The 21,782-nt window shown below is 48.5% G+C and overlaps 1 protein-coding gene across 3 annotated transcripts; it reads right to left on the bottom strand.

Annotated features, from left to right (window-relative positions):
- Window positions 1-569: 569 nt before the first annotated feature.
- Abhd5 (abhydrolase domain containing 5, lysophosphatidic acid acyltransferase) lies at window positions 570-21,391 on the bottom strand. Of its 3 annotated transcripts, none has more exons than XM_003477012.5 (7): window positions 21,019-21,172; window positions 13,432-13,517; window positions 10,185-10,557; window positions 4,318-4,472; window positions 4,022-4,133; window positions 2,295-2,481; window positions 570-1,831 (listed from the first exon to the last, which is right to left on the bottom strand). In XM_003477012.5, exons 1-7 carry the CDS (start codon window positions 21,156-21,158, stop codon window positions 1,742-1,744), a joined length of 1,143 nt encoding a protein of 380 aa, XP_003477060.2. In that variant the 5' UTR covers window positions 21,159-21,172; the 3' UTR covers window positions 570-1,741. The 3 variants fall into 3 exon arrangements, with proteins under 3 accessions (XP_003477060.2, XP_063117066.1, XP_063117065.1); XM_063260996.1 differs by lacking the exon at window positions 21,019-21,172 and adding an exon at window positions 19,026-19,048; XM_063260995.1 differs by lacking the exon at window positions 13,432-13,517 and having other exon boundaries at window positions 21,019-21,391.
- Window positions 21,392-21,782: the final 391 nt, after the last annotated feature.

Here is a 21,782-nt window from a genome sequence, read left to right as displayed (position 1 = left end):
AACTCAGTCAGGATCAAATACCGACATGGATTTTAAAAAATGAGTATTTAGCACCCACTGCATTCTCAAGAGTTCTAGAGTTATGACTTTCACTGCCAGCTCAATCTTTGCTAAATTACATACAGTGCACCCTACAGGAAACTCTAATTTACAAAGTGTTTGACAATAGCTTTCAAATACAGCAACTTAGCAGGAAAGTAAGTTTCATGTGATCTTTGGGTACAGACTTTTCCTGAATTATGAGGCCTCTGTGGCCAGGGCCACTGTTTTTTGTAAGTGAACCCAGGAACTTCCCTCAAGCTCTGGGCCCCACATAGAATCCCTCCTATACAAGGAAAACTGCCATCCACCCAACAGGCAAAAATTAAAAGAGAGAGAGTGGGCATCACACACAGGGGCCAAAATGGCAAATTCCTTAATGAACCATTTGAAAATTGCAATAACCCAAGCCATGGGCTAGGAGTTTAGTTCAGTGGCATAAGCGCCTGCCTGGCAAGTGCTAGGTACTGAGTTCGATCCCTGGTACCAAAAAAACAAAACAAAACAAAACAAAACCCAAGCCATGGGCATCATTTGTTCACTGTTTTTATTTACAGAACCTGCCTTTGCTCCAGATAAGCAAAGGTGACAAAACAAAAGGGGACAGTCCTATTCCATTTTCTTCCATAGAGAGTTTCCACAGCAGCTTTTACCACAGGGAGACCTTTCACAGTTTCAGTCTTCCTCACTCCAAAACTGCAAAAAAAAGTGCTACACTTGACAGAAGTTATGTCAAATAGTGCAGTCAACATGGTAGAAGGGTTGATTATAACTTCAAGTATGTTACAGATTCAATCAACACAGTACTCAGTAAAAATGCCAGTGCTACCTCATTTTATATTTTAGTGGTAAAAACATAACCCAGTTTTAGCACATACAAGAGTTAAATTTCAACAAAATATAAGATTCAGCTTCTGGAGGTCAGCCTTGGTGTCCTCGTAAGGGAGCAAACCTGTGCCACCTACTGAGCCGCTGGCTCCTGGAAGTCACGTTGAGTGGAAGGAAAGGGACCGACCTGTGGTTAAGGCTTTGCAGTGTTAGCATCCTGCTCCTTACAAACACAGGACTGCGCCACACACGCAGGGGCCAAGGAACTGCACTGCTGCAGGGTCGTTAGTCAGGAGAGACCCTGACCAGGGTTTGCAGTCTGAAGGATGAAACAGCGAGAACAACTCCCGCAGGGACCGAGCCGGCCCTTCCCTGAAAGCCTGGCTGGTCACTGCATTCAGCAACGGAGGCTGCAGCCCACCGACCCCTTCACATAAAAGCACACCTGGATGAAGGCATCAGGTACGAGAAGGATAAACACCGCTGGAAAACAAAGTGCACCCTTACAGGGGTGGCACGAGAGACCCAGAAATCGTTCCTTTAAACTGGCAGGGTACATCACACCAAGAAAAGTACTTCACTGCAGAGTTAGGTAAAAATGAAAAATCAATCTTGGTTTAAAAAGTACAATTTTTTACCAGAGGAACACACAACCTTTTATTTAAAGTGACTGAAGGTGGAGAGGTCCTGGGTGCCGACCGTGTGCGAGGGAAGGACCTCTCCTAGAAGGCACTGACGGGCTGAGCACGCAGGCACCCGACGGCACCAAGCCGGGCACAGCAGAGGACGTTCCTGGGTGCTGGCCCCAGGTCACTGCTTGGGTCGCCGCCAAGGAGCTGTGTCCGCCACCGGGCGCCAGGGGAGGTGGCACCACTCAGTCCACCGAGCCGCAGACCTCCTTCACCTTCTGGTTGAACTCCTCGGGCTGGTCGGCGTACACGTAATGTCCCGCCCCAAGGATGGCCTGGTGAGGGACAGGGCCGTGGTCAGTGTGAGCATTCATGGGGAGCTGTGTTACCCGAGCTGCTGAAAAACCGCAGGGTGGTCGCCATAAAACCCCAAGCTGTGAGGGGGTGAGACCAACGATCTGTAGGAACGCTAAGGGCCTGCAGCAGTAAGATCAGGGGGTAAATAGAGAAATTTGCCGACTCTCACTGCAGTTTTGAGATTTAAAAGCCCAGTCTGCAGTGACTGCTATGGAGTGGGCTGTGGCCAGTGGGAGGCCCTGGGCACCTCTCCCTGCGTCAGCCTCAGCAAGGGGCTGTGCTGGGCACATGGAGGACATAGGTGGCTCAGAGGACCTCCCTGCCCCGGGGTCAGCAGGCTCTGACCGAGGCTGTGGGCGATGCCAGGGGAGGAGGGCGACTCAGGCCTGGCCCCGGGATCCCCCAAGCTGCACTCTGCCCCAACCCCTGCCCTGCACTCACTATGGTCTTCACGTAGGACTTCGGCCGCAGGGCCTGGATGCTGCTGCCTGAGTTGCCATCTATGCAGGAGCGGGCGCCGAAGATCACAGTCACGGGCACGTCGGGGTGCAGCTTGCCGATGCGCAGCAGCATGGGCCGCTTTGCCCACCCATAGGGGATCGTCATGTTCTTGAAGGCGGTCTCGCCGCTTTGGAGGGAGAGAAAGTGAGGTGTGGGGCTCTAGCAGACGGAGGCCCCACTGGCTGCTCCCCCGAGCCGCACCCCCACCACCTCCCTAGGGTTTGGGGAAAATCTCTGTGGAAACACAGAGCTTCCCAGGAGACAGCAGAGGAGCTGCTGTGTGCTCTGCTGGGTTAGTTTTCTTCTTCCAACTGAAACACCCTCATTTTTCAGCCATTAAAGTACTTCACTTTTTTGGGGACAGTTAAATGTGCTTTCCAAACTGACGCCAGAAAGCAACTTCCATGGGTTCACAGACCCAGTGTCAAGGGACAGCAGCCTAGATCCTGCGGTCTCCTACACACCAGGAAGGGTCCGCTCTGCCGACCTTGGGGTCACTCAGGACAAGGCCTTGCTCAGAACCGCCTGCTGGGGACACTGAGCCCAGCACAGGAAAGGCAGCACATCAGGACCACCCCGCATGGATGCTCAGAGGCAGGGACCCAGAGGCAGCCCAGAGGGTAGCTACACAGCAGTGCAGGGACAAGATCCAGAACTTCGATGGCCTGAACACTACAGGGCAGGCAGGTGCATAGCCCAGGGGTCCAATCACCAGAGCCCACTGACTAGGTCCAGACCTCAGCCTGCTCCTAACATCCCACCCCCTTCACCCGAAGGCGGAAGGGTCCACCTGCCCAGGCAGCCCCATGCCTCGGTCCGTGCAAACAGCAGGCAGGGGGACACATTTCTGATAGAAGCACGGAGGGGAAGGGCGAAGCCCGCCTGTGCCCAGGTCCCCATCCTAGAGTAGGTGGCCCTTCCATGGACCTCAGCCCCATCTGCACCTGCATCACCCAGAGTGCATGTTAGAGGCAGTGTCCAAACACAGGGCTCCATCTTGCTCAGAACCGGAACCAGCTCCCGGGGAAGCCACAGAGCCTGGCACATGGCGGCTTGTCTCTGCCCTCCTGCTGCTCCTCCCGGGGCTCCAGGGCCAGGTCAGCTCTGCCCCACCCGAGCTCAGGGCTGTGAATGACCGTGTCTGGCCTGCCTGGTTCCCATCCAGCCCCTCTCCCCACTGCAGCTGCGCCCCGCACAAGTGGGAAAGCTGCACGGTGGTGAGTAACATGGCCTCTCGTGCAGGGCTGCCTCTTAGATTCCTAAGAGTAACACTGCCTCACCTCACCCACCGGTGCTTTAGGGGCAGAAAGCCTACCCCACTCTTCAGTTCTGCCCAGGATTTGCTGTAGTGGGCCCTCTATGAATAGATGAGTAACTCTGAAGATCAGACACTCTGGGTACAACACACACCTGCAATCCCAGCTAATAGGGAGGCTGAGGCAGGAAGATCACAGGCAATTAGTGAGCCTTTGTCTCAAAATAAAACATTAGAAAGGGGCTGGGGATACAGCATGTCTAGCAGACATGGAATCTTGGGTTTAAAAAAAAGAAAAAGCTGCATTAGATATTTGCCCTTTCCATTTAACTACTGATAAAAATCTGGGCTACTAACACATTTTCCAAACAGAGAAGCTTAAAGCAGATACAGCAGGTTCCGGCCCCCTCACCTGGGCGTCTGCACATTGCAGTGGTAGATGTACTCTGCCACGGTGTCATCCTCAAACATTGATGAGTACTTCCGCTTGAAGTCAGGCCTCAGGCGCTGCACGAGGCTCAGACCTGTACAGCAGGAGACACCGAAGCGGAGGTTTATGTTACACTTAGCGGCTGCACTATCGCCACGGACAGACAAGCGCTCTCCACACGCACACATTCCCATCTGTGCTCTGGACGGAGGAAAGGTGTCCGCGCTTTCTGAGGCCAAACCCGTGCTAGGTCCGCCTCCCGGGGAGGCGGTGCTCACCGAAAGGGCCTGCGAGCCTGAGGCCGGCCAGGGGGTTGAAGGGGGTCAGCGCTGCTCCCAAGGCTCTGATCCAAACGGGGATCGGTCTGTCCTGATCAGCAAGGTCTGGGCGCTCAGGAAAACCCCAGGGCTCCACTAAAATGAGATGACTGACCCTGTGGGGGAGAACAGACCAAGGTTCATTTGGTAGTTCACCCTGAGACTATACAAAGCTAACATGGTTATCCTTAAGGGCGAAGGGCCCGCCTTTGGAAACATCTACATTAAAGAGGATAAAACTGCTGAGCAGCTGCGTCACACTGGCCCTGGGTGAAGTCTTAAGACCCAGGAGGATTTGAGCACTCTGTGGTAGAGAGGTCTTTATTTGTAATATATCCAACTGCGGGTCACAAAAGAGGGGCGAAGGTGTGGCACAGAATTGTTCCTTCAGCAAAGCCACCCTCTAGCAGCTGATCAACCACTCGAACAAAACCAACAGCTCCCTGTACCTCACGCTGCAGAACCAAGCCAAGACCAAGCACCATGTTCCCAAAATAACCTGGATACCCATACCCATAATAATGTCTTCTAGATCAGTCGTTCTAAAAACTTAAGCCAGGGCTTCATGTGGGTTCGAAAGGAAATGAAATGCCCTTTCCACAAACAGGACGATCAGGTCTGCACACACAGGCTGCAGGCACGGTCCTCGCATGGGAGGATGGACTCTGGGGAGACAGGATGTCCCGCCGGCTCCAACCAAGACCTCGAAACCTGCAGCTCCTGAGGCTTTGCCGAGTCCTTCCTGACCAGCCAAAGGGCCCCTTCCACCTTCAGGCAGCATGGTCTCCTGCCATGAACAGCTTTGATTTCCCATCTTATGAATCTTGTTCTTGATGAAGAAAACTTGGAACTGTAAAAGTGCTGCACATGCTTAGGGACCTCGGGAAGATTCTACAGGCACCATCATCATCCTGATGCTCTACAGTGTCAGCCAAGGGTTCCAAGTCCTTCTGCGCGGTCATAACTGAGACACAGAGGCCAAGAGGGAAGCACATGCTGGTGCCATCACTGCTTATGTTACACCAGTGCTGATACAGGCAAGGGTAAGTTCATTTTTTTTTTTCAAACAGAAAGCTTCCGAGCACACCCAGGGCTCTGCTGGCCCCAGAGAACCCCACAGTCTTCCCTCGCCAATGGGAAGGAAGCTGAGACACACTCTGTGAGCTGATCCAGGCACAAGGCACAAGGCAGCTGGAACCAGGGCCCAAGCCAGTGTGACAGACGCCAGCATGCCACTGAGCGGCTTCCCGCCTAACCCATCCTGGAAGCAGAGGCCTAGGCTGCTGAAGAATCCCAGTGCAGACAGATGAGGCAGGAGAGTTCCGCACACTCCATGTATTCATAGCCTGAGAAGTCTTCCATGAAAGTATCTCCAAAGACTGCAGAGAAAAGAGACTGCAAAGGGTGTTTTATTTGTTTTGTTTTGTTTGCTTTTATGGCAAAGACCACCCCAAAGCCCCGCTGTGAGGTGCAGGGAAGGGCCCGGTGGCATGCTGGAGCTGACTGGGTTTGTAAACTTGGCTCTGGGATTCCATCAGCCCCAGCTAAAAACAATGTGAAGACCAATCCCAGAACCAAAAGGTACAGAGAGCTCTAAAAACAAGAAACAAGGAAAAGGTACAGAAAGAACTCTGGTCAGTGCCAAGGAGGTGTCCCAACGCGCAATCAGCCCTGGGTGTTTCCACACTCCAGGAAGAGAAGACTTGGGGCCACGACTGCAAGACCTCTGACCCCAGGTACAGATGGTACAGATGGAGCTGCTCGGCCCAGGCCTGCAGAGGTGGTAAAGAGACTGAGGCAGGTTCAAATCTCCAATGCATTTAGGCTAAAGTGACCAGAAACCTGCAAGTTTCTGGACACAGCCTACTCTGACAAACCAGGATGGATCTCTTGCTAAACATTTTCCAAGCTACGAGTTTCTACAACCTCCTTTTTCCCTAGTTTACAGCAAACACCTGTAAAATACTGATAGTCTTAGTGTTGGCTTCTGAGCAGCAAGAACCAGAGGGAAAAAGATTTTGACCAAAAACACTGAGCACACAGCTGGAAGAAAGTGACAGTAGCCCTAGCTGTCACTACTACTGCCTGCATGCTCCGCCTTCTGAAGCCGGCTTCACAGAAAGGGCCAGAACACTCCCCAGGGAGCCACCCATCCATCCATCTGGGACCCAACACACTCATCTCCAGCAGAAGTTACAGGCATATCTCTGCCGAGAGGACGTGGAGCAGAGACTGAGATGAATCGAGCTTGTCCTGGGCAGGAGGATGGGGCGTGTCCTCCCCGAGTCACCATTGAGCTGTCCCAGATCCTGCCCACAGCCACACTGGCCATTCAGGCTCAGCATACAACCCGTGAGATTCCTGTCGTACTACGGACAAGACCCTCCCACTGCCCAGATGGCACTGCCCTCTGAGACCGCAGCTCGAGTGGCGCTTCCCAGTATACTGGTGCCAGACACCAGGTCCAGGTGGCCTCTTATCCACAGGCCTCCAGCACCTCCTTCTCCCCACACAGCTTCTGCCTGCGCATTTCTCAGAAACACTAAGATTCATTTAAGTCTCATGAAAGCACAATAAAAATGCTACCCAGGTCAAGAAAATGATGCACATGACAGTTAGGGTAGATGCTGCAACCCTGCTCATGCACCTTGCGCCACACCTGAGATGCCACTGGCCTGAAGATGTACTGAGGGCCAGACCTCCCCCAGGGGCATCCCCCATTGTGCAGTGACAGCTGCTGGGATGGCTGAAAATGCAGAGTGTGCCACTGTGCTGACACTGACTGTGTTTAATAATTTCAGTTTTATGTAACCAAGTCTGAACAACTCAAACCCTGTGGATTTTGTTTTCCCCTTCCATTCGCCTGCGACTGCAGAGGGAGACATAGAGAGGCTGCGAATGCAGGGGTGAGCGCCCCACGGCCTTGGCAGAGTACGATATTTCGGTGGCGACCAGAAGACTTGAGATGCACTGGTTACTTCGAGCATTTTCCTATCTGTTTATTATTCTTCTCTGGGGGGTCCCTGGTGCAGTCCTCTGGGGCTACTTCTGGTAGTAGCTACAGACACTGGGTAACCGTTCTCTAACCTGTGGTCAGGGCGATGAGGATTACCGCTCTGATTTAGATCCTTTTGCTGTTCTCCTTTATAAAGAGGCCCCTTCTGCACCCGAGGAGCTTCCCCATCTCTTCAGAGCACCTGACCACTACAAAAGCCAATCTCACCATCGAACATCATCAAGAGACAGGATTTAGTCACCAGGATCACCTGTTGGTTTCTTCTGAGCAAGCACCAGACATCAACCTCACAGGACAGGCATAATAAACCCGATTCAGAAAAACTACCGAGGGGAGGCCGCTCTCTCAACAGCTGCGAGGTCTCCACCAGGACGTGTCCACCTCCTTTTCCTCCTTCATACATACAGCCAGGTACTGTCACTAAACGTGAGGCACAGTAAAAGAGAATAATCCCAAAACGCCAACCCAGGGGAGACAATTATATTCTTTTGAAAGAACAGGTCTGCTCATTGACAGGACCGGTGCACCCACTCTGAGTGTTGTACTCTAAGAAAGTAGCTTCATCATTTTGTGTATTATAGCAAACCTGTACCGTGGCTTACTAAATGTTTTTTTTTTCCCTAACTGATATGTTAAGTGACCCAATTGATATGTTGAGCAATACTCTCCCCTGTAAAGAATTGCAAGAATTTCACTTAATTGAGATGTTAACCAGAGCCCTCTCTACAAACAAGAAGAGTGGTGCTAAAACAAGCTAACAAGGGTTGTTAATCACGGTTAGGCGCCTCTATTCTTCGCTAAAGAACTAAAGAAGACTAGAAGGCCCACTAATTTACACATTGTTTGAAGTAACTTGTTTATATGCAGGGAGATTTGCGTATGAGTTTAACCTTTTTACCTAACCTTAGTTACTTTTCCCACAAGATAGATACCTGCCGTTTTCCTGTTCTGTAGCGCGCCTTATTGCCTCCCCCCACCCACCTATCTGGGCCATAAAGAATTTGGGTTTCTGGTGACCTCTCCCCGACCCGGTGATGATCTGTCATAAAATGAGCCGGCCCCAATTTTAAGAACTGCTTAGCTTAAGAGAAATTACCGGGTAATACTATGGCCCAAACCCCGATTGGTGCTTTCCTTTTGTTCTGCATGTATCAAATAAGTTAGATATCAGATCTTTGTAAAACTTAAGTTCCAGCATCTCATAACTCGTGACCCCTTCGCACTCACTAGCAAAGACAAGCTGTCCTGAGATAATTAACTCTCCACTTTCTTCTCCAAATATTGCTGCAGACGTGCCACTCTGAGATAATGTCAGTCTGCAGGATGGGAGTAATTTGAGCAACACCAGGAACTCCCGAGACTGTCAGAGCTAAGTGGACAGCAATACAATTTCCAGATGCAGGTCAACAGGTTTAATGGCCTCACAGGTTTCCCCCCACTTTCCCTTACTTCTAAAAACCCCTTTCCCCAGTCTTGGGCGCGCAGTCTTTGGGTCGATCCAGGAGAGACTGTGCCGCCAGGACTGGCTCAATAAAGCCTTTGCTACTTAAGTTTTGGACTCTTGTTTCCTTGGACTTTATACCGGGGCCCATGTTATAACATGGAGCACCTGTGGAGCCATGTCCAGGGTCTGGTGAGGCAATGCTGCTGGGGCTCAGGGACCCACAGAATGACTCCCCCCAGGCTTACCCCCTCTCAGGATCGACCTCACTGCAGTGCTGCAGTTCATGAGACCAACACTGGTGGGGAAATATCTGGCAACACCCAGATGCTGGCATTCACTTTTTAATTTCTTCCCCAAAACATGAGTAAAACAAAGATGTTTTACTTCTATTTACTTCACACTCAACTGTGACCCCCACTCCAAGCAGCAGCATGACACAAAAGAATATTTAAAAAACGTAATGTTTGCAAGATTTTGAAACAAACATTATTAATCCGATGACTGAAAAAGAGTTCCACAATGAGAAGGTTAGGGAACAGTAAAATCCAAACCCACAGAATTATGGGGATTATGGGGGCCGTAGTGCACCCCATAATCCCAGCTACTTGGGAGGCTGAGGCAGGAAGACTAAAAGTTCAAGGTCAGCCAGGACAACTTAGCAAGACCCTGCCTCAAATCAAAAAAAGAGGGCCTGGGGATGCAACTCAGTGATAGAGCCCTTGTCTAGTACATACAAGGCCATGAGTTTAGACTCCAATATCAAAACAAAACTAAACAAAGAACACAACACCTAAAAGACCAGTACCCTCTGAAGGAACCAAACTTTAGACAGATCCACAATTCACTCTAAGTCACAAAGACAACACGAGGGCTGGAAGCAGCAATGGTGAACCTTGCGGAGCTTCAATGACACAAATGGTCCACTGGGCACGTGTGCCATAAGTTCACCACCACTGGGTTAGATCGTCTAACTTCTAATCTTTTGGTTTCCAGAATAGCTTACAATTATTTAGAAAAGTTAGGAAGGAAAAGCCTGCTGGAAAACAGATTAATGATGATAATACCAATAAACAATACCATAATATTTGTTATTTAAAGTTTTAAACTATGGATAAACTTCATGCAATTCTTAATAACAAGTGTACAGTCCTTTACCAGACTTATCAGTGTATAGCAGTTTAACAGGAAAACCTGCTACCATTATTTTAGCTAGGAAAACAGCCATCGGTCGTGGCCATTGGCCTACACGGCCTCGAGGAGAACGGCTATCCTGGAAGGCTTGGTCACTAACAACCATCAAACAGGAAAGAAGAGGTGACAGCCTGGGTGCCACAGCCAACCTTCTGCGCTTCCGCCACCGTCACTCACCTCGCCGGGTACTTGAGTGAGTAGGCAGCAGCCAGGAAGCCCCCCAGGTTGTGTCCGAGCAAGATCACTCTGTCCAGCCCCAGGGTGCACCTCCACTCTTCGATGGATTCCACAAACTGATTCTCTGCCTCCTCCGCGTCGCTGTGGAACCTGGGCCGACTGCTCCGTCCAAAGCCCAGCAGGTCAAAAGCGTAGACGGGCCTGTCGGTGCAAAGAGCTTCGAAATTCAGAGCCCACAGTCCGAGGCCACCTCCAAAGCCGTGTAGGAGGACAAGCGGAGTCTTATCTGACATATTCTGAGAGAACTTTAGGGTCCATATTTTATTTCCATTAGATATAAGAACAGGTTCTTTCTGGTAAATGCAGGGGACACCTAATAAAAACACAAAAGAGAAATTCTGCTTAGCTTTCTGAGGAAAGTATTCTCACAGCAACCAAAATGTAATACCCTAAAATCTACTTGGTACTCCATTGTATGATTTTAGTCTTTATTATATCACCCCCCAAAACAGTACATTATTTTACTGAATCGAGAAATTCTAAAAGACCATGTTTCTGTCTAAGTGGAAAAATCCACCTCAGGCAAACCTCAATCACCTGTGGCCAAAGGCTCTGGCGTCACTACCTGACCTTTTCCCTCTCCATACGTGAAGGAACCAGTGACTGGAGCTGGACTTGGGGTCACTGGATCCCCATTTCATGTTTCTGGCTTTGCAGCCAGTAACCAAGGATAGAAAACACTTGATGAACTAAGTAAGCACTGAAGATTGAAGTCAGACTCAAATCAAGAAGCATTGTGAGTTTAGGGAGGGATTAATGGTATGCATACTAAACACAACTGAGACCATGAGTCATTGGAAAGCTTAGTAGAAAAAACGGATTAAGGTGACTAGGAATGGCTCAGCATGAGGCATCAGGTAGCCCAAATTCAAGTCCAACGATCACCCAGAAAATGCAAATAATCACAAGCCTGTAGATTAACGTTCTTAACTTGCATTCAGTGCTATCTGTCTAAAGCCCAGTACCCAAAATTACCTAAAGATGAAGAGAAATTACTTTTCTCATTGTTGAGACAAAACACCTGACAGTCAAAGTCAAAGGCAGAAAGATTTATTTGGCTCACAGTCTGGAGAGATTTCAACCATGATCAGCTGGCCCCAGGAGGGGTGGCTTCACAGAGGGCCGTACACAGAACCGTTCACAGCACTGAAGGGACTGTGCAGTGTCTTTCTGCCCCTTTTATCCTATTCAGACTATTGGGGTTAGGGCGGTGCTAAACCAGTCATGAACCACTCCGTAATGCACACCCTTACTCCCAGCACTGCACCACGAATCAGTCACACACTCTGGACCCAGCCACTTCTGACCACAGGAGGCTTTGGGGGGACATTTAAACACAAGCCATAATGCAACGGAAAAACTACACTCTAGATGTACCCCTTAATTAACTGTGTGTATTCACCTGCAGGGGCCAAATGTGGAGAACCAGTTGTTTCTGCCTTTTAATCAAAGAAACGACCTCAGGTTTGGTATTTACACAGTGGCAGAAAGAGGAAATCAGCATATATTCAGAATATTAACAATCCTATGTGCCTCTGTAGGGGAAAAGCTAAGCGTCTGGAACTGAAGTGAGTGGGCACTAGCTCCAAGCCGAGTCACTTCAGCCTTTGAACACAGATGCCTGCAAATTTCCCTAACAATGATCAGTACCCTGAGGAGACAGCTCACCTACCCCATTAGCTACTCCACTTCCTGTCGGATCCTGGAGTGGGGACAATTCTCACTCCTTTTCATCCCCAACACTGGAGTAGAGAATCAGCGCTTGCCTAAATGCATGACTTGAGCATCTCATGCCCCTTCTCACCTCCAGATGAGAATTTTTATTTTTGGTTAACAACCTGGTTGGTTTTGTGGAGAACAACATTATCCAGGTACATGGAGTGAGGAGAAATTCATTCTCATACTGAAAATTGATGTAAGGTGGCTAATTACCCCTTCCTGAGTACACGTCCAGTTATGGTCATTCACTCCTGAGTCACTGCATGTACAAATGAGAACATCAATTATGGGAAGAGGACAAAACAGGTACGAGCAAACATCTGCACATGCAAAGCCGTCACGTCCAAGAACTGCAGCAACAGAGCAAAACTGGACAGTGGACACCACAGCTTAGAGACCTATGCCCACTGATACCTTCGAGGGCTTTGACAGAAGTGTAGATAAGTGTCAGTGCCCAAAAGAATTTTAGTTTAAAAAAACCTTCACACCAATATAAATGCAGAATTATACATCCCTAAAATGCTAGAGCCAGAAAGAATCCGAAGGATTACTCTACCCCTTTATGCTACAGGAAGAACAGGAAGCTGAGCTCCTGGGGCCTGGTAACAGATGAGGGCCTAAACCAGGTTACTGGTTTCGGTCTAGTACCTGTTCTACTGTGCAAGATGCTAGGAGATCTAGAATCTGTTCTCAAAATATGTAGTTTGGAGACACTGTGTGTGTGTGTGTAGTCCCTGAGATCTTTTGAGGTCAAAATTGTTTTTATAACAATACTAAACTTTGTTTTCCTTTCCACTCTTATTTTGTTGAGTGTACAGTGAAGTTTTCCAGAGATGACTGATAAGTGATTACCCAAGGGATTGAAAGATATGACAGGTATGACAACTCACCTGACTTATATTAAGTCAGACACTAAAGAGATGTGCAAACAAGTAAACAATGTATAATATATATAATTAAACAAACATGCTATTTAAAACAAGCACTAGGTTAAATTAACCTGCAACGGTTATGTTACTATTATTTTCAAATAAATTAATACATTAACATATTTCCAGTTACTTAGTTTAGACTTCTTCTAACATGTAAATACTGGTAATGATAGCCACAAGCAAAGCTCCGTAGGGCCCCCCTAACTGAAGTTTAACAACAGCCTGAGACTGAGAAGGTCAAGAATCACCACCCTGCCCACATTTTGCCACCTGTTGACAGCGTGGAAGAAGAAACAGTTTTTTTGGGGTTTTTTTTTTTTTGTCTTTTTCTTTTTTATTAGTACCAGAGATCAAACTCATGACTGCCTGCTTGCAAGGCAGGCGCTTATGCCGCTGAGCTAAATCCCCAGCCCCGAAGAAATAGTTCTTTAGCCAATAACTAACACGCCACAGAGCCAGATCTCCAGCTTCAGGGTGAGGTGATCTACCAAGTCTACTTGAGCCAACAGTCCCGGTAAGTGAGAAGGAAGCCTTACATTTTAACATTTTCTCTTCAGCTTCTTTCAGGAGCAGCGGAGATGTAGGGCACCAGGTCGGAAGCCAACCCGCCAGCCATCCTGACCTAGAGTGCAGAAGACAAAATGCAAACTGGTGACTCACAAAATCCAGTTGTTATGTATGGGGATCGGAAGAAAAGCAGCAGGGGAACCAAGTGCCTGCATGCTATCAGCTATGGGGACAGAGGTGAGCCACAAAGTGCAAAGTCCCGTGATAACAGCTAGGACAAAGACCCTTCAGCAGCCTGTGGCCTACAAGAAGATGGCAAAGGTCACCTCGTCCTTGGAGAGGCTACAGACTGAGCCGAAGAAGAAGAGAGAAGGCATCACCAGGGTGGGATGCAGCTTCCCAGGTGTCGGTGCAGAGGGTCCCCACTAGCTTCATTTGAGAGGCAGCTTCTCAAGGCATGTACTTCGGGGACTGAGGGGATCAAGCCTCATTACAACTCTGAAATAAAAAGCTTCAAAAAGGAGTTGGTCGTGTGCAGGCCAAACTGGTTAACTACCAACAGAAAAACAGAACAGCGAAGGGCAGAGGAAGAGAACAACATAGATGGCCAAACACAGGGGACCAGGTCGCAAGGCTAGGTACCGGGTGAGGCCAGCTCGGGGAGGCTGCAGACTCCAGATCAGACTCCAGGGCTTGACCCAAGGCACTAGTAATGGCAACAGAGACAAGAAGATGTGGCCAGGAGCACATCCGTGTCCACCAGGCTGGGTGGACAGAAGGAAGGTGTAAGGCCAGGGTTCCCCTGCCCCCCCCCCACCTGTGACTCCAGCAGGAAGGACAGCTGTGAGGAGGGCACACAGCCAGGACATGACAGCAGACAGGAACTAGGCACTGGATTCTGAGCCCCCAGCTCTCCGGAGGCGGCTGAGGTGGTATCCACTGTCACTGCTCAGAGCATGCGGTCCACAGCCCTGGCACCCTGCCCTCTGCACTGCCTGCATCACCAGTCTCGATGGCTTTGCCCACCCTTGACCTCTGCCCAGAGCGTCTCACTTTCCCTGAGATGCTGTCCCGGCTCAGAAGCCAAGGCGAGGTCTGACCCGTGTCCACATTACATTCTCTGGGAAAAAGAGCTCCAGGCCTCAGCGATTCATCTCCCACTCATTCTGCAGGTTTTTAGTTGTTGAGAAAAGCAGTTAACAGGCAATTAAAATACGAGTATCTCAGCATCCTCTGAGGCTTACATGGTGAGCTATGACAAAGCAGAGCTCTTCTGTCCCTGACACACATCTGGCCTCAATCTGACAGTAAATATATGCAGTTGTACCAACCAATAGAAATTACCTGCAACTCAGTCACTGATTTTCCTAAGCAAACAGCCCCCAAACTATGGCATGGTTCCTTCCCAGAGAGAATCGGAGGTCAGTGCCAAAAAAATAATGTGAAATGAACTGCAATCTACCATGGCTCCAACTGGTATCACAGACAAGCTGGGACAAAGAAAACCCAACACAATCCGTTTCAGGCTTTTAAGAAAAACATTTCATTAAAAAACATTACTCAGGCTCTGAATACCTGCTGTGTACAAATCATTACCTATCTCTAGTATGGCACCGCCTGCGCCAATACCATCTTTGCAGGACAGGGCCATCTGTCCCTCGATTCCACCTCCGATGGACCAGCCTGACTCACAGTCTGCAAGTCGAGAGCATGACGGGGCGAGGGCTCTTCTTTCACACACAAGGAGCCCCAACCTTTCCTCAAGGTTTCCCAGCAGCCTCTCCACCAAAGCAGACAGTAGTTTTCCACAATTTCCAAAGAATATTTACACTCAAAAAATGCCATATTTAACAAAACACAGTAAACATTTTCATTCTTAGCAGAACTGGAGAGAGAACACATTTCCCCTAATGTCTACTTTAACACCTGGCTCCCAGGCTCTGCAGAAACTATATCCTACTTCCGGCTCAGAACTACTTGCAGGACCCACTGCAACACCCAGAACAGCTCCAGGGAACATTTCCAAAGCCTGGAAGGCCAGCTCTGCCCTCACCTTTCAGCCGACTGCCCTTTGTTCAAGAGTTTCCACACCTCTTCCACAAACCCGGATTGCTTCAGCTGTGTCCTGTCTTGGGGTACATTAACCTCGCCTGCAGAGGGACCACTGAGCTTCAGTGACAGTAGGTGCTGTCTGGCCTTCCCAGGCTCAGGAGGCAGAAGGCTAGGACTCGTGAGTTCATAGAATTTAAGGTAAGCATTTGCAGGACCTCGCTATGAAACAGTGAAGTGGACACAGGCTTCCCTCCTCACAGCACTGGAAAATAAGCAAAAAGCAAAACCTAACTTCTCTAAGCAGATAATCAATAAGAACTACCATCCATTTCTGAGAGCCAGACTTCAGAAGAGGGCAGAGGGTCACAATACAATACCAAAAAAAAAAAAAAAAAAAAAAAAAAGCCATTCACTGTATCACCATAGGGACAGTAGCTCTCCCAAGTAAAAATCTGTAAAACCAGGACGGCACAGCGCGAACACTGCCAGCTTCTCTCCCTAGCTCCACAGCTAGGCACTGACCTTATTATCAAGTGCTGAGCACCTAATCAACAGAACCAAACAAGAAGTTTCTTGTTCTGTAATCACTAGTGTGGAAACTGAGAAAATTTTAGCGAGCAGACTTTTCAGTGAGAAAAGCTTTAAAAGACCACAGTACCAATATATTAAGAAAGCATATTTATCTAAGAATTTGATTTTTTAAAACATCTCTGATTAATTAATTATTTTTGTAGTACTAAGCAAACACTCTACCACTGAGTTACAGCTGCAGCCCTGAGACTGACTTTAAGTATCCCGAGTTTAAGAGGTGGACACCAGTTTTTTCCCCTTAACAGTCTACCTAGTCTCTCCCTCCCTCTCTCTCTCTCTGTCTCTCTCCTCTCTCTTTTTTTTCCAGTATTACTAACACTGTACTTGTAAGCTGCACCACTAATATTTACTTTTCCTGGTAATCTTGTTTTCTTCTACAAGGCACTTGATTATCTATAGTATTACTAAACCTGGATTACACAATCCATAAATATTGTGAAACAGTGAAGGAGGTTTCAAAGTATTCTGAAGGAAATATACAGAAATCTGGCCAATTTCTACATGCTCTTGGTCACTTACAATAACATTTCTAATTAGGTTATAAGTAAAGAGAATTTCAATCTATTACTATTTTGTGTAAAATAATCTCCATCACTATCCTGATACAGTGGAGGGGGGATCATGTTTATTACCATTTTCTATAAACCAACCTAAGCACAGTATTCAAGCTCATTAATAAAAACCATTTAGTTTTATTATAAAGATCTAAATAACTAGAGGTATGGATATATGTAATTCTCTGAAATTATTCCTCAACCAGTGAATGGTTGAAAACTTCCAAACTGAAAACTGTAACACAACTAAAGGCCTTCTTTCTGGGGAGCTGACTTCTTCAATATCATTCTTGGGAAAGCAAAAACCAGATTATGTCTCATATAACTATAAATGACTAACGTAACATTTTATTTTAGATAACACACTGCAATGATTCACGCTATCACTGATCACCAAATGAATGACAACACGGGCCCATTGCAAGCTGCCCACCCGCACTCTGTCCTTGTATTTTTCTCCATCTTTTCCTGGCTCCCCTCACCAGCCAGACCAGGACACAGACACAGGACCTCCTTCTCCAGCAAACCTGAAGCAGCCACTCCTTACCAAGGCAAAGGAACCTTTCTTTGTGCTCCTTTTAAAATAAGTGTATTCAGTGAGAATACAGAAAATGAAACTAAAAGTCTTGAGTCTCACACTCAGTTATTATTTTAATCAAGTCAGGTCTCTAAACAATTTTCTTCATAACTCACAATCAGGAGTGGGGAATGACAGAGGCCAAACTACAAATCTAGTGATTGCTCAAGGCTATTTTTAAATAAATTATAGTTTCACAATAGCTATTATCATAATATAGGCCAGCCTTTAAGGACTCACTCAGAGATGTCTGCATTTCTGAAACCTCCCATCCAGTTGTTTTCAGTGAACTGGACTGCCCTGGACTTTACCAGTGGTTTGTCACAGGACTGAAGTCTGCACTTGCTGGCCTGTGAGTGGAATTTGAGAGCGCAAAGAACAGGGAGGCATAGGTTGCTGCATCTCAGGTCCAGAAACAATCCTCTCCATCCTAGTTAAAGCCCAGTTAAGCTCAGGGTCCTAACTACAAACTTTTCTGAATATCTTAAGATGAAATTTAGTTCACACACCTGCAAACTGCATAATTCACTAGATTTCTGATCTTACAGCATGTGTCAGCATAAATTTCTAACAGCTGAGGTGTTTAATAAAAATTTACTGATACTTCCTATTTACAAAGCCCCTTGGGATTTGGGCAAGGCAAAATGGGTTGTAAATGAGCTGGAAAAACAAATATGCAGGTCGCTATACTAGGAAATATTAATTAAAGTGTGGTAAAGAAAGTTTAGAAAAATATCATGGACCTTTACAGAAGGAAGGTCACCATATGCTTTGAAGTAAGAAAATAATGTGAACCAAACCATGAGGAAATGGGAGGAGGGTGAGGGAATATGTCTAAGAAACATGCATTCCAGTATAGACCAACAGAACCCCAGAGCTCCACATCAGGCTTTGGACACAGACTATAGCCCTTGTATATGTGATATACAAGGGCTTGTGCTATAAACAAGGACGTTCCTCTCAGAAAGATAAAGTAACTAATGAAATGAGGCAGATGGAAGGCATGTTACAAAACGTAATTATCAGGGGAGCGGAAAGAAGAGTGAACCAACAGGTTCCCGGGTTACAGTGGGGCCCCAAAGGTGATGTCCGCTTGGAATCTGCTGGCTTGGTGGCACCAGATTTGGTACTCAGGGGCAATAGAGCAGTGCAGAGGAGTCAATAATGTCACAGTTGATACTGTGGATGACTGAGAGAATACAATTACCCTAATAAACATAGGGAAATTAAGGGAAAGAACAGTGCTTTCAGTATTATTTCAATATGAAATAAAACACGGAAAAAGGATCAAAATAGAATCTAGGAGAATGTCTACATTTAGAAAATAGTTAAAAGAAGATAATAAAAGCAACCAAAAGTTGGTTTCACGTAAGATAAGAAGCAAAATGTTGTGTGAGCAAAAATGTCTAAAAACAGTATCAAAAAGAAGCACCTATCATTATGGTATCAAACACTGAAAAGGAACCAAGAAGGATAAATGCTGAGCAAGACAAAAAGCTCTGATTTAATTTTTTCAAGTACTAGTACTGAACTCAGGGTTTTCACACTGAGCAACATCCTCAGTCCTTGTTCTTTTAAATTTTGAAACAGCTAAGTCACTAAGCTGCACAAACTTGTGATCCTCCAGCTTCAACATCCCAGAGTAGAGTTTCCTGATTTTTAAGAAGTCCTGGGGCAAGGGTTACAGGAGGGAGATCGCAGGCAGGAAAAAGGCACAGTTTTTTAAAAGATAGAATATTTCTATCTCCAAGGAAACAACTTCTTCAAACTCTAAAAGTAAACTCAGTAGGATGTTAGCAAACCAACTGAGGCAGCAAGAAGAAAGAAAAACCTTTAGTAATACACTTACCTGTAGTAATACCCTTATATATGGCATTTCTAGAATGTCAATACTCCCAATTTCAAGCTGGCAGCCGCTTGAAAAACTGAAGCTTCACCAATGGCTTCCCAGGACAAACCAAGTCCAGCACACCACTGCAAACCCCTATGTCATGGTCTACCCTACAAATGAGCAGTGGTGTGGTAACTTTCCTCTTAACTCAGTTGGCAATAATTCTCTGGCTAACCTCACAGCCATTCACAGAAGTCTACTCCACTCTGGTTACCCTAGGCTTCCGCAACTGCACTGCAACTGAGCAGGCTGGGGTGTGGAAAGCAAACTGGCCCCTGGGTTTGGGTGGGTGTGCCCGTGCCAGCTTCACTGAGAACCACAAGGGGCAGGCAAGAACAAGAGGCTGCAGAAAGCTATCAGAGGACTATTTCACACTTGTTTCCTCTCCCACCTGTATCAGTCTGGTTTTGGTTGCAAGTAAGACAAAGCCACTGACTGAGCAAGTTACAAAGGAAAGAAGTACTGAAGCATCCTGGTTCACGGTTCTGGGGTTGCAGTGGAGCTGGCCTTCCTGCTGACGAAGTCCTGCATGGCAGCAGCAGTCACAGAGGTAGGTGTGTCTGTTCTGTCTCTCTCCTGACAGCACAGCCAGGAGTCCATCTCTGGTGCTGCATCCTAAATAGCTTCCCTGACCCTGTCCCTTGCCAGAGGTCCTGCCTGCCACCTCCAATTTCTCCACCCTAACACTCACCACGCAGCTCTAACTGCTCCTCCTGAACCCTCAGTTGTCTTATGGCTAGGGAATTTCACCGAGAACAAAAGTCAAATACGAGTCCAAATCCAGGAGAAAACAGCAAAGACCTGGGGAAGATGCCTTGGGGGAGGGGGTCTGACCCAGCCCTGCTTTGTGCTGGGGGCAGGGACACTGGTACCCAGCACACCTAGTAGCACCTTAGGTTGAATATGACCACATTCCGAGAGCCCCCAAGTGGGAGCAGGGGCTACCGGATACAGTTTCCAAGGCCACACCATCCCGGACACTGCCAAGAACACAGGGAGGCCACCGGGTGCCACGGCCATGGGTGGCCCACTGCTAGTGACTTTCCACAGGGTCGCTCTTGACGATCTTCAGCCACGACCCTAAGCCATCAAACCACGGTGGTGCTCTCATCTCCCAAGCTCGGTAACAAGACAAAAGAGCCACTCATCAGGAATCTCAGAGCCAAATACGTGACTCACCTGATGGACACACAAGTACCAGTCAGGTTCTTGTTTGCCACCCAGGACGTTTGACATCCCACTTTAACTAACAAGGAAGTCTATCAACACAGAAACAAAACTCAAAACTAGTTCCTCGCATTTCACAACTTTCCTCTTTGTCATCTTCCCAGACACCCCTGTTTCATAATATCCCATATTCCACGATTTAGTAGAAATCTTAGTTCCTATCAGAATTTCTCCGGGCAGCTGAAGTCGAACAATTGCCAAAACATTTCATTTAGGAGGGGGAGATACAGAAGTTTACTTTCGTATCCATTGCTAGGCAGAAAGTAAAGCAATGATCTTCGTGGTAGTTAAGATTTCTTTTCACGCAGGGAACTAGTCCTCTACTCAGGCGTGCGTGAAGGTCAGGTACAGGTAGGAAAAATAAACTCAGCCTGCCCAGACATCACAGAGCTCCGCAGCACACAGCTGCCCTCCCGCCTGGCCTGGCAGTGTCCTACACGTCGTGGTCTCCTGGGACACACCATAAGTGTGCGTGTGAGTGTAGATGCGCGCGCGCACTTCTCCAGGAAAGCCAGGGCAACTAATCGGAGAAGCACAAAGCAAAAAGGGACAGCACAATCTAGCTAAGGCCGATGCCAAGTAGGAGGTGAGCGATCACTTCCAGGCTTGTTCTCTGTACCCTAAGTTTCCGGCATCAAGGGTTAGGGAGCCCCGGCCCCCGCCCCGCCCCTCCTCGCCAGTTCCCCAGCTCCCCTCCTCCGGGACCCCAGCTGTCCGTTCTCACCCCTGGCCGGTGTCCCCCGACTCCACTTCCTCCTCCGCCGCCATGGCCGCAAGCACCCCAGGCCGCGTCTCGAAGCCGGCTGACGAGCCGACTGAACCGCCGGGGCCGCCACAGCCCTTAAAGCCGGGGCGCGCGCGCATGCGTCGTCGCGCCGACGCCTAGCGCGATGGGCGGGGCCATGCGCTCTACGCATGCCCGGTTCGCTCCTGCCGATCCGCCCCAGCAGCGCACGCGTCCTCCCGCCGGCTGCGCGGCGGATTGGGCGGCAGAAGAGGCGGAGCCGCTTGAGTGACTGTTGAGGCTCCTCGGGCAGGTCAGGTCCGCCCTCGATCGAGTCCTGGGCGTACTGTGGCACCATTCAGCCTCCGTAGACGCGGAAGGGACGGCGTGCGTCGCCGGGCGCCCGGGCCGCTGGGCCGGCAGGTCCGGCCCCCTCGCGAGTCTCCCCACGCGTTCGTTGTGCGCCTCCTGTGTGCGGACCCCTTTCTGGGTGCCGGTGATGCGGGGACAAACACCGACCCCTGAGATGTCAGATGGGCCCGGCTCCCCCGGACCCTGTAACATCCAGGAGCCAAGTCGCGGACTAAGGGATATAGGAGAGTTTCATTGGTAATCAGGAGCAGCAGAACAGCTCCTGGATTCCAGGGGGACGTCCTGAGTGGGTGGCCAAGGAGGCACTCTGTCAGGGATAATTTACACAGCAGGGTCACGACGTGGGGCAAACTCCATCAACCTGTAGAATTACAAATATAGCCACCTAGGTA

This window comes from Cavia porcellus, unplaced genomic scaffold (genome assembly GCF_034190915.1).
Source record: "Cavia porcellus strain 051 isolate PalLab524CR breed Dunkin Hartley unplaced genomic scaffold, mCavPor4.1 scaffold_14, whole genome shotgun sequence".
Taxonomy (NCBI): Eukaryota; Metazoa; Chordata; class Mammalia; order Rodentia; family Caviidae; genus Cavia; species Cavia porcellus.
This window is presented reverse-complemented; position numbering and strand designations above follow the sequence as displayed.

Excerpts from the sequence above, each read along its gene's own strand:
- Abhd5 (XM_063260995.1), bottom strand. The coding sequence starts at position 21,376 with ATGGTGCCACAGTACGCCCAGGACTCGATCGAGGGCGGACCTGACCTG. Across the intron at positions 4,473-10,184 it reads TCACTCAAGTACCCGGCGAG|GGTCAGTCATCTCATTTTAG; the intron begins GTGAGTGACGGT and ends TCTCCCCCACAG. Across the intron at positions 1,832-2,294 it reads AGTCCTACGTGAAGACCATA|GCCATCCTTGGGGCGGGACA; the intron begins GTGAGTGCAGGG and ends GTCCCTCACCAG.